This window comes from Ursus arctos, unplaced genomic scaffold, assembly GCF_023065955.2.
Source record: "Ursus arctos isolate Adak ecotype North America unplaced genomic scaffold, UrsArc2.0 scaffold_4, whole genome shotgun sequence".
NCBI classification, from domain to species: domain Eukaryota; kingdom Metazoa; phylum Chordata; class Mammalia; order Carnivora; family Ursidae; genus Ursus; species Ursus arctos.
In genome coordinates this window covers 86136743-86152254 of record NW_026623056.1, presented here as the reverse complement: position 1 = coordinate 86152254, position 15512 = coordinate 86136743, and the positions used below count along the sequence as shown (strand labels likewise).

General features: G+C 47.2%; 1 protein-coding gene across 4 annotated transcripts in view; it reads right to left on the bottom strand.

Moving 5' to 3' along the window:
* The window catches only part of DOP1B (DOP1 leucine zipper like protein B), a 102617-nt gene that overhangs the window by 66715 nt on the left and 20390 nt on the right, over positions 1–15512 (bottom strand). For 3 of the 4 annotated variants that reach the window (XR_003317980.4, XM_026506304.4, XM_057306839.1), the window contains exons 3-4: positions 3244–3425; positions 2674–2844 (exon numbers count right to left, since the gene is read on the bottom strand). The exons of the other annotated variant lie outside the window; for it this stretch is intronic. Coding sequence is in view for 2 of the 3 variants with exons in the window: in XM_026506304.4 (XP_026362089.3) it covers positions 2674–2844; positions 3244–3425 (353 nt within the window). In the remaining variant the exon portion in view is untranslated. The remainder of the gene's footprint in view (positions 1–2673; positions 2845–3243; positions 3426–15512) is intronic. 4 annotated transcript variants of the gene reach the window in all.

Genomic DNA, 15512 nt, shown 5'->3' with positions numbered 1-15512 from the left:
ACTCAGACGACACCAACATGCTCTCCTCTATTCCACGGATAGCAAGTGACACGGACTGCTTGCCGTGAACCCCAAGCCTTTCCCAACTTAGGCCGTGTAGTCACTTGCCTAGTGGAGGGTCCTGGAAAGCCAAGCTGTCACAAGAGCAAAGAGCTTGGGGTGTGAGCATCTGAACGAGCACAACAGTGACAACAGCGTCCTGCACACCATAAGTTGGGTCCATGCCCAGAGGGGTAAAAAAATTTTAGAACCGGCAGAGCTCACTATGATGCCTGGAATCAACCCCTCCCCCCCCCACGCCGTCCCCCCTGCTCGAGCATGTGAGCGCGTGTGCGCGCTCTCTCTCTCTCAAATAAATCAATGAATCTTTAAAAATGTATATATGTTTCAACTATTTAAATTGGGCTCTCTCAACCCTGACACGATGAACTTTGGGGCCAGATGAGCCTTTGTCGTGGGGACAATCGTGTCCCTGTAGCGCTAGATGCCAGCAGCACCCTCTCTACCAGTGGTAACAGCCCGAAGAAGGATGCCAAATGTCCCTGGGGAATACAAATCAGCCCAGCTGAGAACCGCTGATTCACATTTTTGCTTGCTTACAGACCTCTGAGAATAGTCACCTTTCCCCCAAATCCTCAGAAGAGGAGTCTGGTACTTTCTCCCCACTACTCCTACTTTCTCAGTGCAGCAAAACGCAGCTGTGAAGCGACTTCTTGCACACTTTCAAGAAGAAGATCTGCCCAGGAGTAGTTTGCAGGCACACAAGGGTTAGAAAGCCAGGGTGAAGCGTTAGTCCTAACACTGGCCAGAGTTTCCGTTCTTAGGGTTCACGGACAAGCACAAGCCAGGAACAGTCTGCGCCTCCAGGGAACTCATGAGTCACCTGGCCTGCAGCGGCCCCAGCCTAACTCAGCCCTCTGCATTTGCTGCCAACAGGGACATGAGGACCCCCCTCGCCCCTCCCTTTCCTATCCTGCAGTGTTTGCTGGGGTGGCTGCCTCGGCTCCTGAGCACTTAGGGCAGGAAAGAGTTGCCAACTTCTCTCAAACTAACATGGATACAGGGACCAAAGACTCTGGTGCAGTCATCCCGATTACTGTGCCCATACACACCCACTCTGAGATTCTAGAACCCTCGCCAGCATCCACCTCGGAGAGCTGATAACGAATGGCTTTGGGGTGCTGCAGACATGGGGCCTGGTTTTCTGTCACAGCTCCATGTACTCGGTGATTCATGCAGCTCTACTCAGCTCTTGGTTCGATGTCAAGGAATCACACCAAAAAAATCCATGTTAAGCAACTTTAGCAACTGTTCAAATGAACCCTCACTGATCAACTAAGAGAACGACTATTTACACTCTTCTGGTGTGATTCATTCTTACAAATTAAAAAAAAACTGCAATACCTTTTGGGAATTGATGTGTTCCTCTGTCAGATGATGGAAAAAACATTTATAAACACACATACACGGATCTGTTTGGGAAACATGAATGGGCCAGAACTTGTAGAAAGAGCCTGGGACTAGAGGTCAAGACAGATCTGGTAAGGGTCCTCTCGCTGACTCCAACATGACCTTCCGTTCCTTCCCTCCACACACCTACCAATCCTGTGTTCCGCCACAGGCGTAAAACAGCAACGGGACAGACTCTGCGTCCTAAGGAAGTGGATCCTACCGACCCAACCCACTGCAAAGGCGGATCTTCACTGGGAAGGAGGAAGCCACCACCTGATCTATGTGAAAGCTTGAAATGTTTGAAGTGCAAATTTTTGGTTAGGTTTGTCCGATTCTACTACAAATGCTCATGACTTAAATGTACCCTTGGTCACTGGCCACAATCCCTCAAACCATTCTAATTATTTGGTTTCTCTGAGTCTAGGGGAGCACTCCAAACAGACCTTGGACTGACTCCCTGATTCTACCCCAGCCCTCCCCCGCCCCCGTCATTGCCAACGTGACAAAGGCGGTGTGACTGGGGCCTCTGGAATGGGGGAAATGTGAGCAGTACGTGGTGCAATCAAATGGAAACTTTTGCAAGCACAGAGGTTTCTAAACCTCCCAGTCAGGCTGCACAGGGTTTCTTAAAGCAGGTCCTATTAACAGAGGTTAATCAGCGATCACTCAGAACAGTTAATAGGATGGGAGATAATTCCCCAGAGAAACAGGATACTGTGTATACCCAGTAGTCTGAATGGATTTATGCTTCCTTCTGCTCCTAAGCATGACCAAAAAATAACCCCTACGTGAACTTTTATGCGTATGAGCTTTACACATTTCCCCAAATGCTGCTGAAATTTGTCAAGCTGTTCTGCTTAGCATCGCCTTTGCGAGCCCCAGCCAGCCATGAAGCATGGCTCTGTTTTGACTGAGAAGCAGCCTAGTGTAATGGGAAGAAGGAAGACTTTGGAGTCTGACCTATGTGGCTTAGGATCCCAGCTCTGCCACTCGCTGACCGTGGGGCTCTGGGAAACCTTCTCACTTTCTGACTCTCACCTGTAACTGGAGGCAGTTCCCAGGAGGACACAGTATCTGGTCAAGCAGAGACCAGCACAGCAATGTCAAGCATCACCTCGACTTCTGCACCTTTCCCTGGGGTGCAGACCTCTGTACCTCCTTCCCCGCTACTCCCTAAGCGGCAGCACCACATGCAAGCACACCTGTCAGGATGAGACCCACCTGTCATAGATCTCCGAGCCCTCCTCCAGGCCGGGCAGCAGGCCCACAATGAAGGCCTGGAGACTGGGCAGGAGCAGCTTCTGCAGCGGGAGAAAGTATTTCTCATACAGGCCGAGCAGCACGGGCCTCACCGACATGGCTGCATTCGCCAGAAGAGGAAACAACCCACAGCTTTGGGAAAGAAGAAAGGGAGACGAGGGATAAATGAGACACCGACTCCGAAGTTTGCAACAATCACCCAGCCAAAGGGAGTTTTCAAAAGCAGCCAGCCGGCTGTTTTTACTGGGGCTGCAGACGTCTGCTTGCTTGTCACGGGACGGTCACGACGTACCGTTCAGCAAAGAGCAGGCATCTAGACAGTAGGTCCATCACGGTCCCACTTAGAACCCACTTAAAGAAAGGCCTGGGAGGATGCGCTTCACAGGCGAGCACTGGTTATCTCCTGCTGGCGTCTTTACGATGAACTGTTGCTCACCACTCCCTATTTTGTTTGTCATTTTCTCATTTTATGAACTGAACTATGGATTTTTCAGGTAATAAGAATGTAACATGGTAGGGAAGCTACTATACCTGTATAGGAACAAATCCTTGGCCAGCCATTTGGTCCCCACAATTTTGAAGATAATCTCATAGGTTTCTAGGGCTTTTAGGTGCACACCACTGGGCAAAGCAGGATGCAAGCACTGAGCTAACCTCTTGCTGATAACGAGCCGTCTTGGCAATAAGGAATACCTCAGGTTACTCTGCAAGGCCTGGAAAACAAGAGGGAAAACATGAGAAAGAAGGCAGCAACATTTACCAAGTAAAGCAAATCTGCCAGGGCCAGGAAGACATGAGCAGATGCAAAAGGAAGACAGAGGACCTGCATGGGGAACACCGGGGGGTCATGAGCCAGGCTCTAGGGACACACATATAAGCGAAGCGCTAGCAATCCTGGAGATGAGGCAGGCATCAGAATCAAAAGCAAGGGAGACCCTGTCACCATCAGACCAGCTCTTGGCCACACATGGAAACCTGGGTACCGGTGAGGGCTCCAGTCCACACATAAACCTAAACAGAACACAGACTTCCTCAGGGGACGTGACTCCCATCCCTAAGACAACCCTTGTCTGTGTGCTGGGGAAGCCCCTGGAATCCGCTCGGGGAGAAGAGATCTGACTAATCCCCATCATTCTCCCAGCTCAGCTTCACGGCCAGGTGGCTGAGTGAGGGGTCACCCCAGAAGAAACGGGGGCGGGGGGACACCTTTAGGCCATTACTCCTGGCATCTTCAGCAGTTGGTGATCCTGCTGGGTGGGAAGGACCCACATCCCACAGGAGAAATGTTCTACCCTGCTGGGATGCAGCAACAGGAGTCCTGGGCCAGGCCTCTGCCAGCCGGACACAGGCCTTGTCTGTGCTAAAGCCGCCGGGGTATGTGTGGTACCTGAGAAACACGGTCAGGAGTGCGAGTGGATCAATGCCATTCTGCACGGCCTCAAGTGACCATAGGCAGAGTGCTGTGGCTGGGTGGCTCCTCCTGACTCAATCTTATAATACAAAGTGTCATTATGGAACAATCTGCAAATATTTGCTCAAAGCCTACAGGGTAGAGTCCACGCTTCTTAAAACGCCACTCCAAGGCCTCCATAGCATGACTCCTGCCTGCTTTGTGCCCCCCCCCCCCGCCCCCACCTCTTCATACTTCAGCTTCAAACTTTGTAGCAACACAGATCCATTTGTGATTCCTGCCTGTGCTCCCTGTCCCTCTGCCCACCCTCCTTCCTGTCCACCTGGCTAACTTTCCTCACATGAGACTTAGCGTCCCCTTTCCTGGAGGCAGAATGGTCCCCGCTCTGGCAGGGTGCCCCAACCTGCGTGTTTAGTTACTCCTGCCCTGGACTCCATGTGCACATCCGTCACCGATTTACAACTGTCCTAATGATTGTCAGCTCCGGGCCTGACCTGGCGGGGAGAAACTTGAGGGTTGGGTCTGTTGTCTTCCCCTCTCTGGTTTTCAGCACTCTGCACAGAGCCTAAAACAAAGCAGGCATTCTGGAAGAATGTCATAAGATGTGTGTGATGCCAACTGCATTCTATCTGTGTCTCCCAACTACTGGCCCCTGGACCATATGGTCTTAAGGCCATGACAGCTTTCTTTTTATAAACAAAGAATGTGATCCTGCCCCTAAAACATACACAGAGGTTATACGGGAGGTAAAGGGAAAGGAAGGAAAATAATATCTTTCATCAGAAGCCTGACAAAACCCCCAAATTCAGTAAACCTGCACCTCAAAAAAAACCTCCATATAACCAGAGGTCATCAACAAAAATACCTTAAAACATTATATAAAAAAAGTGTGATATTTTAAAACAAAGGAAAAGCCAACAAAGTAATTTTTTAACGATTTTATTTATTTATTTATGGGGGGGAGAGAGAATATCAAGCAGACTCCATGCTGAGCACAGAGCCCAATATGGGGCTTGATCTCATGAACCCTGAAATCATGACCTGAGCTGAAATCAAGAGTCAGACACTTAACTGACTGAGCCACCCAGGCACCCCCTAGCACTTGTTTTTTAAGTCACTACCCACTCTCATACTGCTCAGTGTACTCTAAGGACTTCTGCTGTTTGAAGTGGAAAAGAGGGGGCACACCCACTGTGGTGGTCACCTGGGACACACCAGCGTTTGCCTTCCTTGGGCTGTGCATGTACAGAATCCCATTTCTCTACCCTTTTGAACCTGGGTGTGGCAGCATGACTGACTCTGGCCAGTGGGATGAGTGGAGTGATATGAGTCACGCAGGCACAGCCTTTAAAAACCAACTCAAAGCTTGTTGGGTTCTCTTTTCTTGACTTTAAGATCATGGACATGTGGGTTGAGCTGAAGCCCCTCCCAGCCTGGCTCCCTGAGAAATTACAGAGCAGAAACCACATGCTGACCCAGTGAGGCAGAGCTCAACCATATAAAACTCACCGAGATTAGGGACTGTTTGTTACCATGGCATAACCCTCTCTATCCTGACTGATAAACCTCTTCCCACATAAACGCAATTACAAGGAACCACAACGATCCATTCCAAATGAATGAGGCTGCTTGCTATTTCTTTCTCATTTAAATGTGTGACTTAATTTAATTTGAAAAAAGACATAGGAAAAGAAACGTAACAAGAACTGAGGCTGCGACCGGTAAATGTGGAATGGATTATTCATTGTTTGCTGTCTGTGTTAATCCACGCAAACACGGCATGTCTGAAAAAGGGGCTCAGTGCTGTTGAGGGAAAGGCAGAAAGATAAAGGAAGCTGTCAGACCTGAAAATTCAGCAAAAACAAAGGATATAAACAGATCGTACTTGGAAAAATGAGAAGCTGCTTGTCGTTCCTGGTAAGAAAAATGCAATTAAAACTACAAGAAAATACCTTTCTTTTCACCCATGAGGTTGTCAAGCTAGATCAAAGCACACAAGTTCAGAAGCGAGCAGAGCCACCGAGAGATTGTGAGCCAAGTTAAGTTCCTCATCTAGGGTCAGGATGTGGCCAGACAGACCCTGAGAGCCTCTCCTTGGGGTGGTTAGGGGCGTCAACCCGTCTGCATCACTTTCACCACTAATCACGGGGCTAAAATCGTGCCTAGGTCAGAGTGATTGTGCTAAGCCACGTTCCACAGAGCCTGGCACTTGACAAGTGCTTCCACACTGAGGTTAGACAAACAAACAAGACTGAAATATTATAATACTGGTTTAATATGTGAGCTTGGGGGTGAGAGCCTAGCACTCCTATTCCACCATTTGCTAACAAGGCAAATTCTTTAAACTTTCTGGCTATCATTTCATCTATAAAAATGGAGATCATGGCACCTCACAGAGCTGCAAGCATCAAACGAGACACCCCATACAAAGAGTAGAGCAATGTAAGCAGCCAGCAAACACCTCTTATTATCATCACAAACTGAAAATGAAGCACAAGACTTCGAGATGGAGAGAAGATGCATTTTAAAACAATCCACTGAAACCCACTCATTTACAGATAATGCCCTTTATTGTCCCCAAAGCAAACAAGGACACTAGTTAAGTGTGTCGATGAAGGGTGAGAAATATATGGAATCAGAAAAGCAAAGCTCAAACTGCTCTATGCTTGGAGGTAAGTAAGATCCCTGCAGACCCAAAATATGATGAAAATCCCAAGAGACCCTGTAGCCAAGGAGGAAATCTGCATTGATGAGGTAGACTTGGGGAACATGAAATTTCCTTTTAAGAAGACAGAGGACAAGATAAATAGTAATTAATATTTAGGATTAAAAGGGAAAATAAAGTATTTCCTAAATGATATTTAAAGAAAATTTCTAAACAGACATTTTGCAAGTCTTTTTTTAAAAAAAGATTTTATTTCTTTATTTGACAGACAGAGAGAGTACAAGCAAGGGGAGCAGCAGGCAGAGGGAGAGGGAGAAGCAGGCTCCCTGCTGAGCAAGGAGCCCAACCCTCCATCCCAGGACCCTGGGATCATGACCTGAGCTGAAGGCAGACAGCCAGCCACCCAGGCGCCCCAACATTTTTCAAGTCTTAAAACTGAAGATTAGAATCACCATTTGAAAAATGCTTTGCATGCAGTAGATTCAGAGCACTTCTGGAAACAAAGGATTTCCCTAAGAGAGCTCCTCCTCCCCCAGAGTGACAGACCTCATGCAGGAAATGAGGCTGTGGGCCTGTCGAAAAACGCTGTGAGAATGGAATGTTTTTCCATCTCTTTGTGTCTTCCTCAATTTCTTTTGTAAGTGTTTTGTAGTTTTTAGAGTACAGATCCTTTACTTCTTTAGTTAGATTTATTCCTAGGTATCTTACGGTTTTTGGTACAATTGTAAATGGGATCGATTCCTTAATTTCTCCTTCTTCTGTCTCATTGTTAGTGTATAGAAATGCAACTGATTTCTGTGCATTGATTTTTATATCCTGCCACGTTGCTGAATTCCTGTATGAGTTCTAGCAATTTGGGGGTGGAGCCTTTTGGGTTTTCTACATAAAGTATGTCATCTGCGAAGAATGAGAGTTTGACTTCTTTGCCAATTTGAATGCCTTTTCTTTTTGTTGTCTGATTGCTGAGGCTCAGACTTCTAGTACTATATTGAACAACTGTGGTGAGAGTGGGCATCCTTGTCGTGTTCCTGACCTTAGGGGAAAAGCTCTCAGTTTTTCCCCATTAAGAATTATATTCACTGTGGGCTTTTCATAGATGGCTTTTATGATATTGAGATATGTTAAAATATCTATGCTACCCAGAGCAATCTACACATTCAATGCAATCCCTATTAAAATACCATCAACTTTTTTCACAGAGCTGGGACAAATAATCCTAGAATTTGTATGGAACCAGAAAAGACCCCAAATCTCCAGGGGAATGTTGAAAAAGAAAACCAAAGCTGGGGGCATCACAATGCCAGACTTCAAGCTCTATTATAAAGTTGTAATCATCAAGACAGTATGGTACTGGCACAAAAACACACACACACACCAATGGGACAGAATAGAGAACCCAGAATGGACCCTCAACTCTAGGGTCAACTAATCTTTGACAAATCAGGAAAAAACATCCAATGGAAAAAAGACAGTCTCTTCAATAAATGGTGCTGGGAAAACAGGACAGCCACATGTGAAAGAATGAAACTGGACCACTCTCTTACACCATACACAAGAACAGACTCAAAATGGATGAAAGACCTAAATGTGAGACAGGAACCCATCAAAATCCTAGAGTCGAGAACACAGGCAGCAACCTCTTCAACCTCGGCCATAGCAACTTCTCGCTAGACACGTCTCCAAAGGCAAGGGAAACAAAAGCAAAAATGAACTATTGGGATTTCATCAAGATAAAAAGCTTCTGCACAGCAAAGGAAATAGTCAACAAAACTAAAAGGCAACCTACAGAATGGAAAAAGATATTTGCAAATGACGTTGCAGATAAAGGGCTGGTATCTAAGATCTATAAAGAACTTATCAGACTCAACACCCAAAAAACAAATAATCCAGTCAAGAAATGGGCAGAAAACATGAACAGACATTTCTCCAAAGAAGACATACAAATGGCCAACAGACACATGAAAAAATACTCCGTATCACCTGGCATCAGGAAAATACAAATCAAAACCACAATGAAATACCACCTCACACCAGTCAGAATGGCTAAAATTAACAAGGCAGGAAACAACAAATGTTGGTGAGGATGTGGAGAAAGGGGAACCCTCTTACACTGTTAGTGGGAATGCAAACTGGTGCGGCCACTCTGGAAAACAGTACAGAGGTTCCTCAAGACGTTAAAAATAGAGCTACCCTACGATCCAGCAATTGCACTACTAGGAATTTACCCTAAAGATACAGATGTAGTGAAAAGAAGGGGCACCTGTACCCCAATGTTCATAGCAGCATTGTCCACAGTAGCCAAACTGTGGAAGGAGCCGAGCTGCCCTTCAATAGATGAATGGATGAAGAAGATGTGGTCCATATATACGATGGAATATTACTCAGCCATCAGAAAGGATGAATACCTACCATTTGCATCGACATGGATGGAACTGGAGGGTATTATGCTAAGCAAAATCAGTCAATCAGAGAAAGACAATTATTATACGGTTTCACTCATATGTGGAATATAAGAAACAGGAAGGAGGATCATAGGGGAAAGGAGGGAAAACTGAATGGGAAGTCATCAGAGAGGGAGAAAAACCATGAGAGACTCTTAACTCTAGGATACGAACTGAGGGTTGCTGGAGGGAAGGTGGGTGTTTGTGGGGGTGGGGAACTGGGTAATGGGCATTAAGGAGGGCACATGATGTGAGGAGCACTAGGTGTTATATGCAACTGATGAATTATGGAACACTACATCTGAAACTAATGATGTACTATACGTTGGCTAAATGAATTAAAAAAAAAAAAAAACAAAGCAAAACAAACACCTTCTGGGTGAGCAGTGTTATAGCACCTCGCAAATGTGCCCGAAGGGAAACATAAGCCAACTCTTGGTGCCATTAAGTAAACAGTGGCCACCATGAAGGTTCCCACTCTGGCTCCCCCAAATTCTCCCTCTACAAGACTTTTCCTTTAGTTTCGCTGAGGGCTAACGCATGGCCATGAGGGGACCATCTCCACACTTTCAGGGCAAACTTAAAAGGGAACGAGTCATCCAATGACTCATTCCCCCACTTTGGCTGCTAAACCCCACTCAGGGTGCTGGTTCAGCCATGGTGGCTTTCTTCAGTCAGCCACCTCTGACTCAGGAGCTCCTCTACCGGGGAGCTGTCAACTTGGGTGTCCCTGCACACAAGGAAGTGGTTGGCCCATGTGGCCAGCCCACCTTTGGGACCCGAAAAACACTTCTCAGTAGGAAATTGGATGCCTTCTGCTGCATGCTCTCTGAGAGTGAGATCAAGCCAGATGCCCATGGCTGTCGCTGCTTTTGAAAGAGAAAACGTTCAATTTAGAATAGCCTTGGCCTAGGAGGTTCCAAAACTGAGTGCTGTGCACTGTTGGTGGGAATGTAAAATGGTATAATCGCTGTGCAAACAGGATGGTGGTTCCTCAAAAGATTAGGGGCACCTGGCCGGCTCAGTCAGCAGAGCACTGTTGATCTGGGGGTCGTTAGTTCGAGCCCCACGTTGGGTGGAGAGTTTACTTAAAAAAAATAATGGGGCACCTAGTTGGCGCAGTCGTTAAGCATCTGCCTTCGGCTCAGGGCGTGATCTCAGGGTCCTGGGATCGGCCCATATCTTCCGCTAGGAGCCTGCTTCTTCCTCTCCCACTCCCCCTGCGTGTTTCTTCTCTCTCTGGCTGTCTCTCTCTGTCAAATAAATAAATAAAATCTTTAAAAAAAATAAAATAAATAAAATAAATAAATAAAATCGTTAAAAAAAGATTAAGTATTTGACTTGTTTACCAAACTACTGTATGATCCAGTGATTCTACTTCTGAGCACATGTGCAAAAGAACTGGGAGCAAGGACTCAAACAGGTATTTACACACCCATGTTCACTGCAGCACTACTCACAATAGCCGAAAGGTGAAAACAACCCAAATGTCAACAAATGGATCGATAAAATGTGGTCCACACATACAGTGGACTGTTTCTCAGCCTTAAGAAGGAAGGAAATCCTGACACACACTACTACATGAACGAACCTCAAAGACACTGCACTCAGTGCAACAGGCCAGATGCAAAAGGACACACACCGTATGATTCCACTTAGATGAGGTCCCTAGTCAAAGTGACAGACACAGAAAGCGGAATTGGGGGAGGGGGCCAGGGATTGGTGGGGGGGGGAGGGCAGCCCGTGTTTAATGGGAATGGTCTGTTTTGCATGTTGGTGCTGGTTGTTCAAGGTAAATACGCTGAAACGGTACACTCGTAGACAGTTAAAACGGTAAATTTCATGTATATTTTATCACCCAAAAGAAAAAAGAAATGAATGCTGTGTTTCACCCAACTGGTCCTGTAGCTGAGCTGCAAGAACCATGAACTCTCTCAGGTGACATTTGCTTGTTGAACAAACTGAAAACTCTTTTCTCACCAGAGAACAAAGGGACTCCTTTCAATAAATCCTGAAGGGACCCAGGGACTCAGTCCAGCCTCTCCTGAGCGTAAGGTTTTGGTGTTTTGTTTTTATTTTTTTGAGAGAGAGAGAGATCCTGTAAGTGAGCAGGGATGTGGGGGGAAGGGGCGGAGGGAGAGAGAGAATCCCAAGCAGACGCCACGCTCAGTACAGAGCCCAGTAAAGGGCTCGATCTCACGACCCTAAGGTCGCGACCTGAGCCAAAACCAAGAGTCCTACGCTTAATCAACTCCGCCACCCAGGTGCCCCTGAGTGTGTTTTTAACCCTTAGTTAGTAAAATAGCCACCTGAACTGAGTCCACTTTCTAGTGCCTGAAAGCTCCTGATTTCCTCTTTACCCGCTCCTGGCTGTTGGAGAGCTGCCAAGACTGGAACCCGGGTGTGGGTCACGGAGGGCCACCCCAACGCTGCCTTGTTCTTGCCAGCCTCTATCCTGGCACTGTGCTTCTCCAGCAGGAAAAGCCCATTGAGTATTTCCAGGGAAGTTTCATTGTTTGGGTTGTGTTTTTCAGGAAATCAGAAACCCAAGTAAGCTTAACAGATACATAGAGAGATATGCATACACAAATATAGTATATAATATATATATTTATATTACAGATACAACACATATGATAAACACTGAATAAAAATGATGTATACTAAAAAAAAGATGAGAAATGTTCTTCAGCTATAGAATAAATACCTCAAGGAAACTCATAAATTTGGAAGGAAAAAATGGCCACGTTTTCAAAATCACTTTGAAAAATGCTAAACAGAAAGGAAAAGCTAGGATTAAAGCAGAAATAAACCTTCCTTCCTTATTTTCCTCAAGAAAGCATTCCTTCAGCTATAGTCAAGGTATAACAGTTTGGACCTCATTTTATGCATCAGCTCAGCAGGCTGACCTTAAAATAAAATAATAAAAAATCTATACAACGCTAAGTTTGAAAAAGAAAGGTCTGAACCACATCCAAGCTTCGTTGACAGAGACCAGGAAGTGTCTCGCTTCGCTCCACCCACGACAATGTCCGCGCTGCACTTTGTTTTACTTTGACATCACGCTATCTGGCAACCTGATGTTCTCTAGGACTCTCAGCACGACACAGACCGGTTCTGTGTAAGAAACAGGATTAAAAATTCCAGAAGGGTAGACTACGGACTCAGAAAGTACTTTAATACACTTAAAAATGGTTAAGATAAATTGTATGTTACATGTACTTTACCACAATTAAAAAATTTTTAAAGAGACTTCAACAATATGGGAAGGGGGTGAGTTACATTTGATTTTCCAGAGTTCCCCAGAAGAGATCACTCAAACCTGCTCTTCACGGTGATAACACTGACTTCAGAATGTCAGATGCTCTTCTATAAAGAAACACAAGCAAGCCAATTTCGAAGCAGGGCTTGCATCAAGCAAATGGTAAAATACCGGCAGGTCTTCCTTCTGGAAGTTGGTCATCTTTAAAAGGCTGTTCGTTTCATGCCGCAAAACCGAAGCTGCACCGTGAGTAAGGCTGGCCAGGTGGCACAAGCCCGAACATTCATTAAATCCTTGCCAAGGGACACCAATGGTGCCCTTCAGACAGAAGGAAAACAGGACAGATGCTGAGTAATAACAAATTGGCCAGGACTCCCCACATGAAAGTAGGCCAAGTCCTGAAGGCGGAGATGGTGAAAGCGTCACGTCCTACCTGAAATGGCAGTGACTCGGCCACCGTGCCAATCTGGGAGGGCGGGGACGGCGAGAGACAGGAGGAGCACAGGGAGCTGGGATTTCCCAGAGAACCAATGAAGTCCGCTTCTGTTGAACCAGGGGAGTGAACCCGCACATCCCCTCTGGAAAGAGCTTCCTTCTTAACAAGGTCCCAGACTGAAACGTGGCTGTGCGGTGCTGCCGCGTCAGCTGATCGCTGCGGGCAACTCTGCCGAGCGGTTACCCCGGAGTCGTCCCCTCCGGCCTTACCACGTCCACACCACACGACCTCGGCTTGCAGTGGAGCTGCCAGCACGCCACAGTGGTCTCGGCTTCACTTGGCCTCCCACACGCGGGAGAGGCGCATCAGAATGTGGTTTTTGCTTTTAAAAATGTCTTATGATTATTTTTCTTCCTTTGGAATCGGCTCTATCTTACTGCCAGAGCTGATATTAACTTGGGCTTTCTGAGCAAACACCACGCTGCCTGCTAGGAGCCCCACGGAAGGCTGAGCACACACCGCGGGAGGCTTTACAGAACGTGGCCTGGAGGCCGAGGCGGTGGCTACCCCAGGCCGGACCAGGCCAGCGACAGCAGGCCGAGCTGCCGCCGCAGCCACGGACCACACGTCCGCGGGCACGATGGCCCTGGTACCACAAGCCCTGGGCCAACGCCTCAGCAGGGCAGTCCTCATTTTTCTCAGCTGCACGGGAGCTGGCTCTGCTGTGGAGGGAACGTGTTGCTGGTCTAACTCACAACAAAGTGAGGCAGGGGACATGTGATGGACAGCACAGTCTCGGAATGAGCTGACCTGGGGCCCAGTCGGGGCAGCCACCCTTCCTCAGCTGCCCAGCCTGGCCCAGGTTCCCTGAGCATGGGCACCTGGTCGTGCAGACGAGACTCGAAAGGAGCAGAAACATTCCGGGTGTTCATGCCCTTCCTACTTCCCCAGGGCATCGGGATTCACAAGGAATGCACACGTCTGTACACATGTGACACAAACACTGGGTCCAGGCTCTCGGTTGAGAGGACTTGGGAATCTCCACACTGGGTCAGAAAACTCCTTAAAACATTGACAGGGGTGCCTGGGTGGCTGAGTCGGTTAAGCGGCTGACTCTTGATTTCAGCTCAGGTCATGATCTCAGGGTTGTGGGATCGAGCCCAGCGTCGGGAATCTGTGCTGGGCGTGAAGACTGCTTGAGATTTTTCTCCCTTTGCCCCTCCCTTCTCTCCCTCTCCAAAAAAACAAACAAAAAAACCCCCCAAACAAACCACAGCATAGCGTTCCTACCTCATAGAAGGCAAGCTGCAACACACATGTCCAAATATTGCTCTTTATCTTTCCCCTTGTGAGTTTATTGCATCTATTGTAGAAACCATGCCCTCTCACCACTAACAGCAATTTTCCCTGTCTTCCCACACAGAAACTTTAGATGGCTAGCTGCAATGACTTCCATGTTTCCAGACTTATGTCTTATTCTCTTCCCATTGTAGTGCTGGTCCTGAGCCCTCCCTCCCAGCCATGCATCTGCTCGTGGGCTCTGCAGCCACGCTGGCTGAGCTGAACACTGGACGTTGAACGAGGAAGCCTCAAGCAAGCCGGAGCTCCCCTCACTGTCCTCACCAGTAAAAGGGGTTGAACAGCACCAACTTCGGAGGATTATAGGTTTGAGAAACAATGAGTGACAAGCTTGTAACAGGGGCTCACTAACGGGAATCATTCTATTTGGGGGGGCTATGAGCCAAGAAGCTGGGATGATGGTCAAGGGCGGGAGGAGGTCAAGGCAGCGGAGTTCGATAGTGAACCACATAAAAGGAAATGAATATGTGGGGCAAACACGCCCTTCAGGACTAAACACTGACACATACGTGATGCAGAGAATACTAAAATACTTAAGAATTTATAACCGCAAACCAGAAGATCTCATAAAAGTGAGCGTATCATTAAGATACTAAATGACTTGCTGTCTGGACACACCTTCTTTTCTGCTTTTTTAAATGTATTTTAACCCACATACAAATGATATATTTAACAAACAAACCAAAAGCCTATTACACAGAAACCAACTCGTTAAAGTCAGGGCCAGAAAAGCAGTAAGAATCTCTTGGGCAAAGAATCTTATTATAAATCCCAGACAGGCTTCAGTCCCCAGAGTTCTACTGGTAGAACTCAATATTCTTTAAAGTTCACACCCAGAAGAAAAGAACTGGCACTCAAACGAGACTAAATGTTATCTCCTTCTGCACAGAGCAGGTTTCTCGAGATCTCCAGAGCAGCACTTCCCAATCCTCGGTGTTGAAGCAAAATGGGTTCAGCGTGGCTGTGTGGGGCTCGGGACGCATCCTCCTCGAGCACTCTCGTTCTGCACAGAGCCTCGGGCACCGCACTGGGCGCTGGGATGTGACCTGCAGGCGCCCCAACGAACTCATTCAGAGTCGCAGCTGGGAGGTGAAGAACACAGCTCTCCAATGCAGCTCGGCCTGTTCACTCTGCTCTGAATCCGACCTGTGGTTCTCCTTCTCTACGCTCTTCCTTTGCTTCCCGGTCCCTGACATAAGTTATCTGCATAGAAGCAGGCGGCAGCT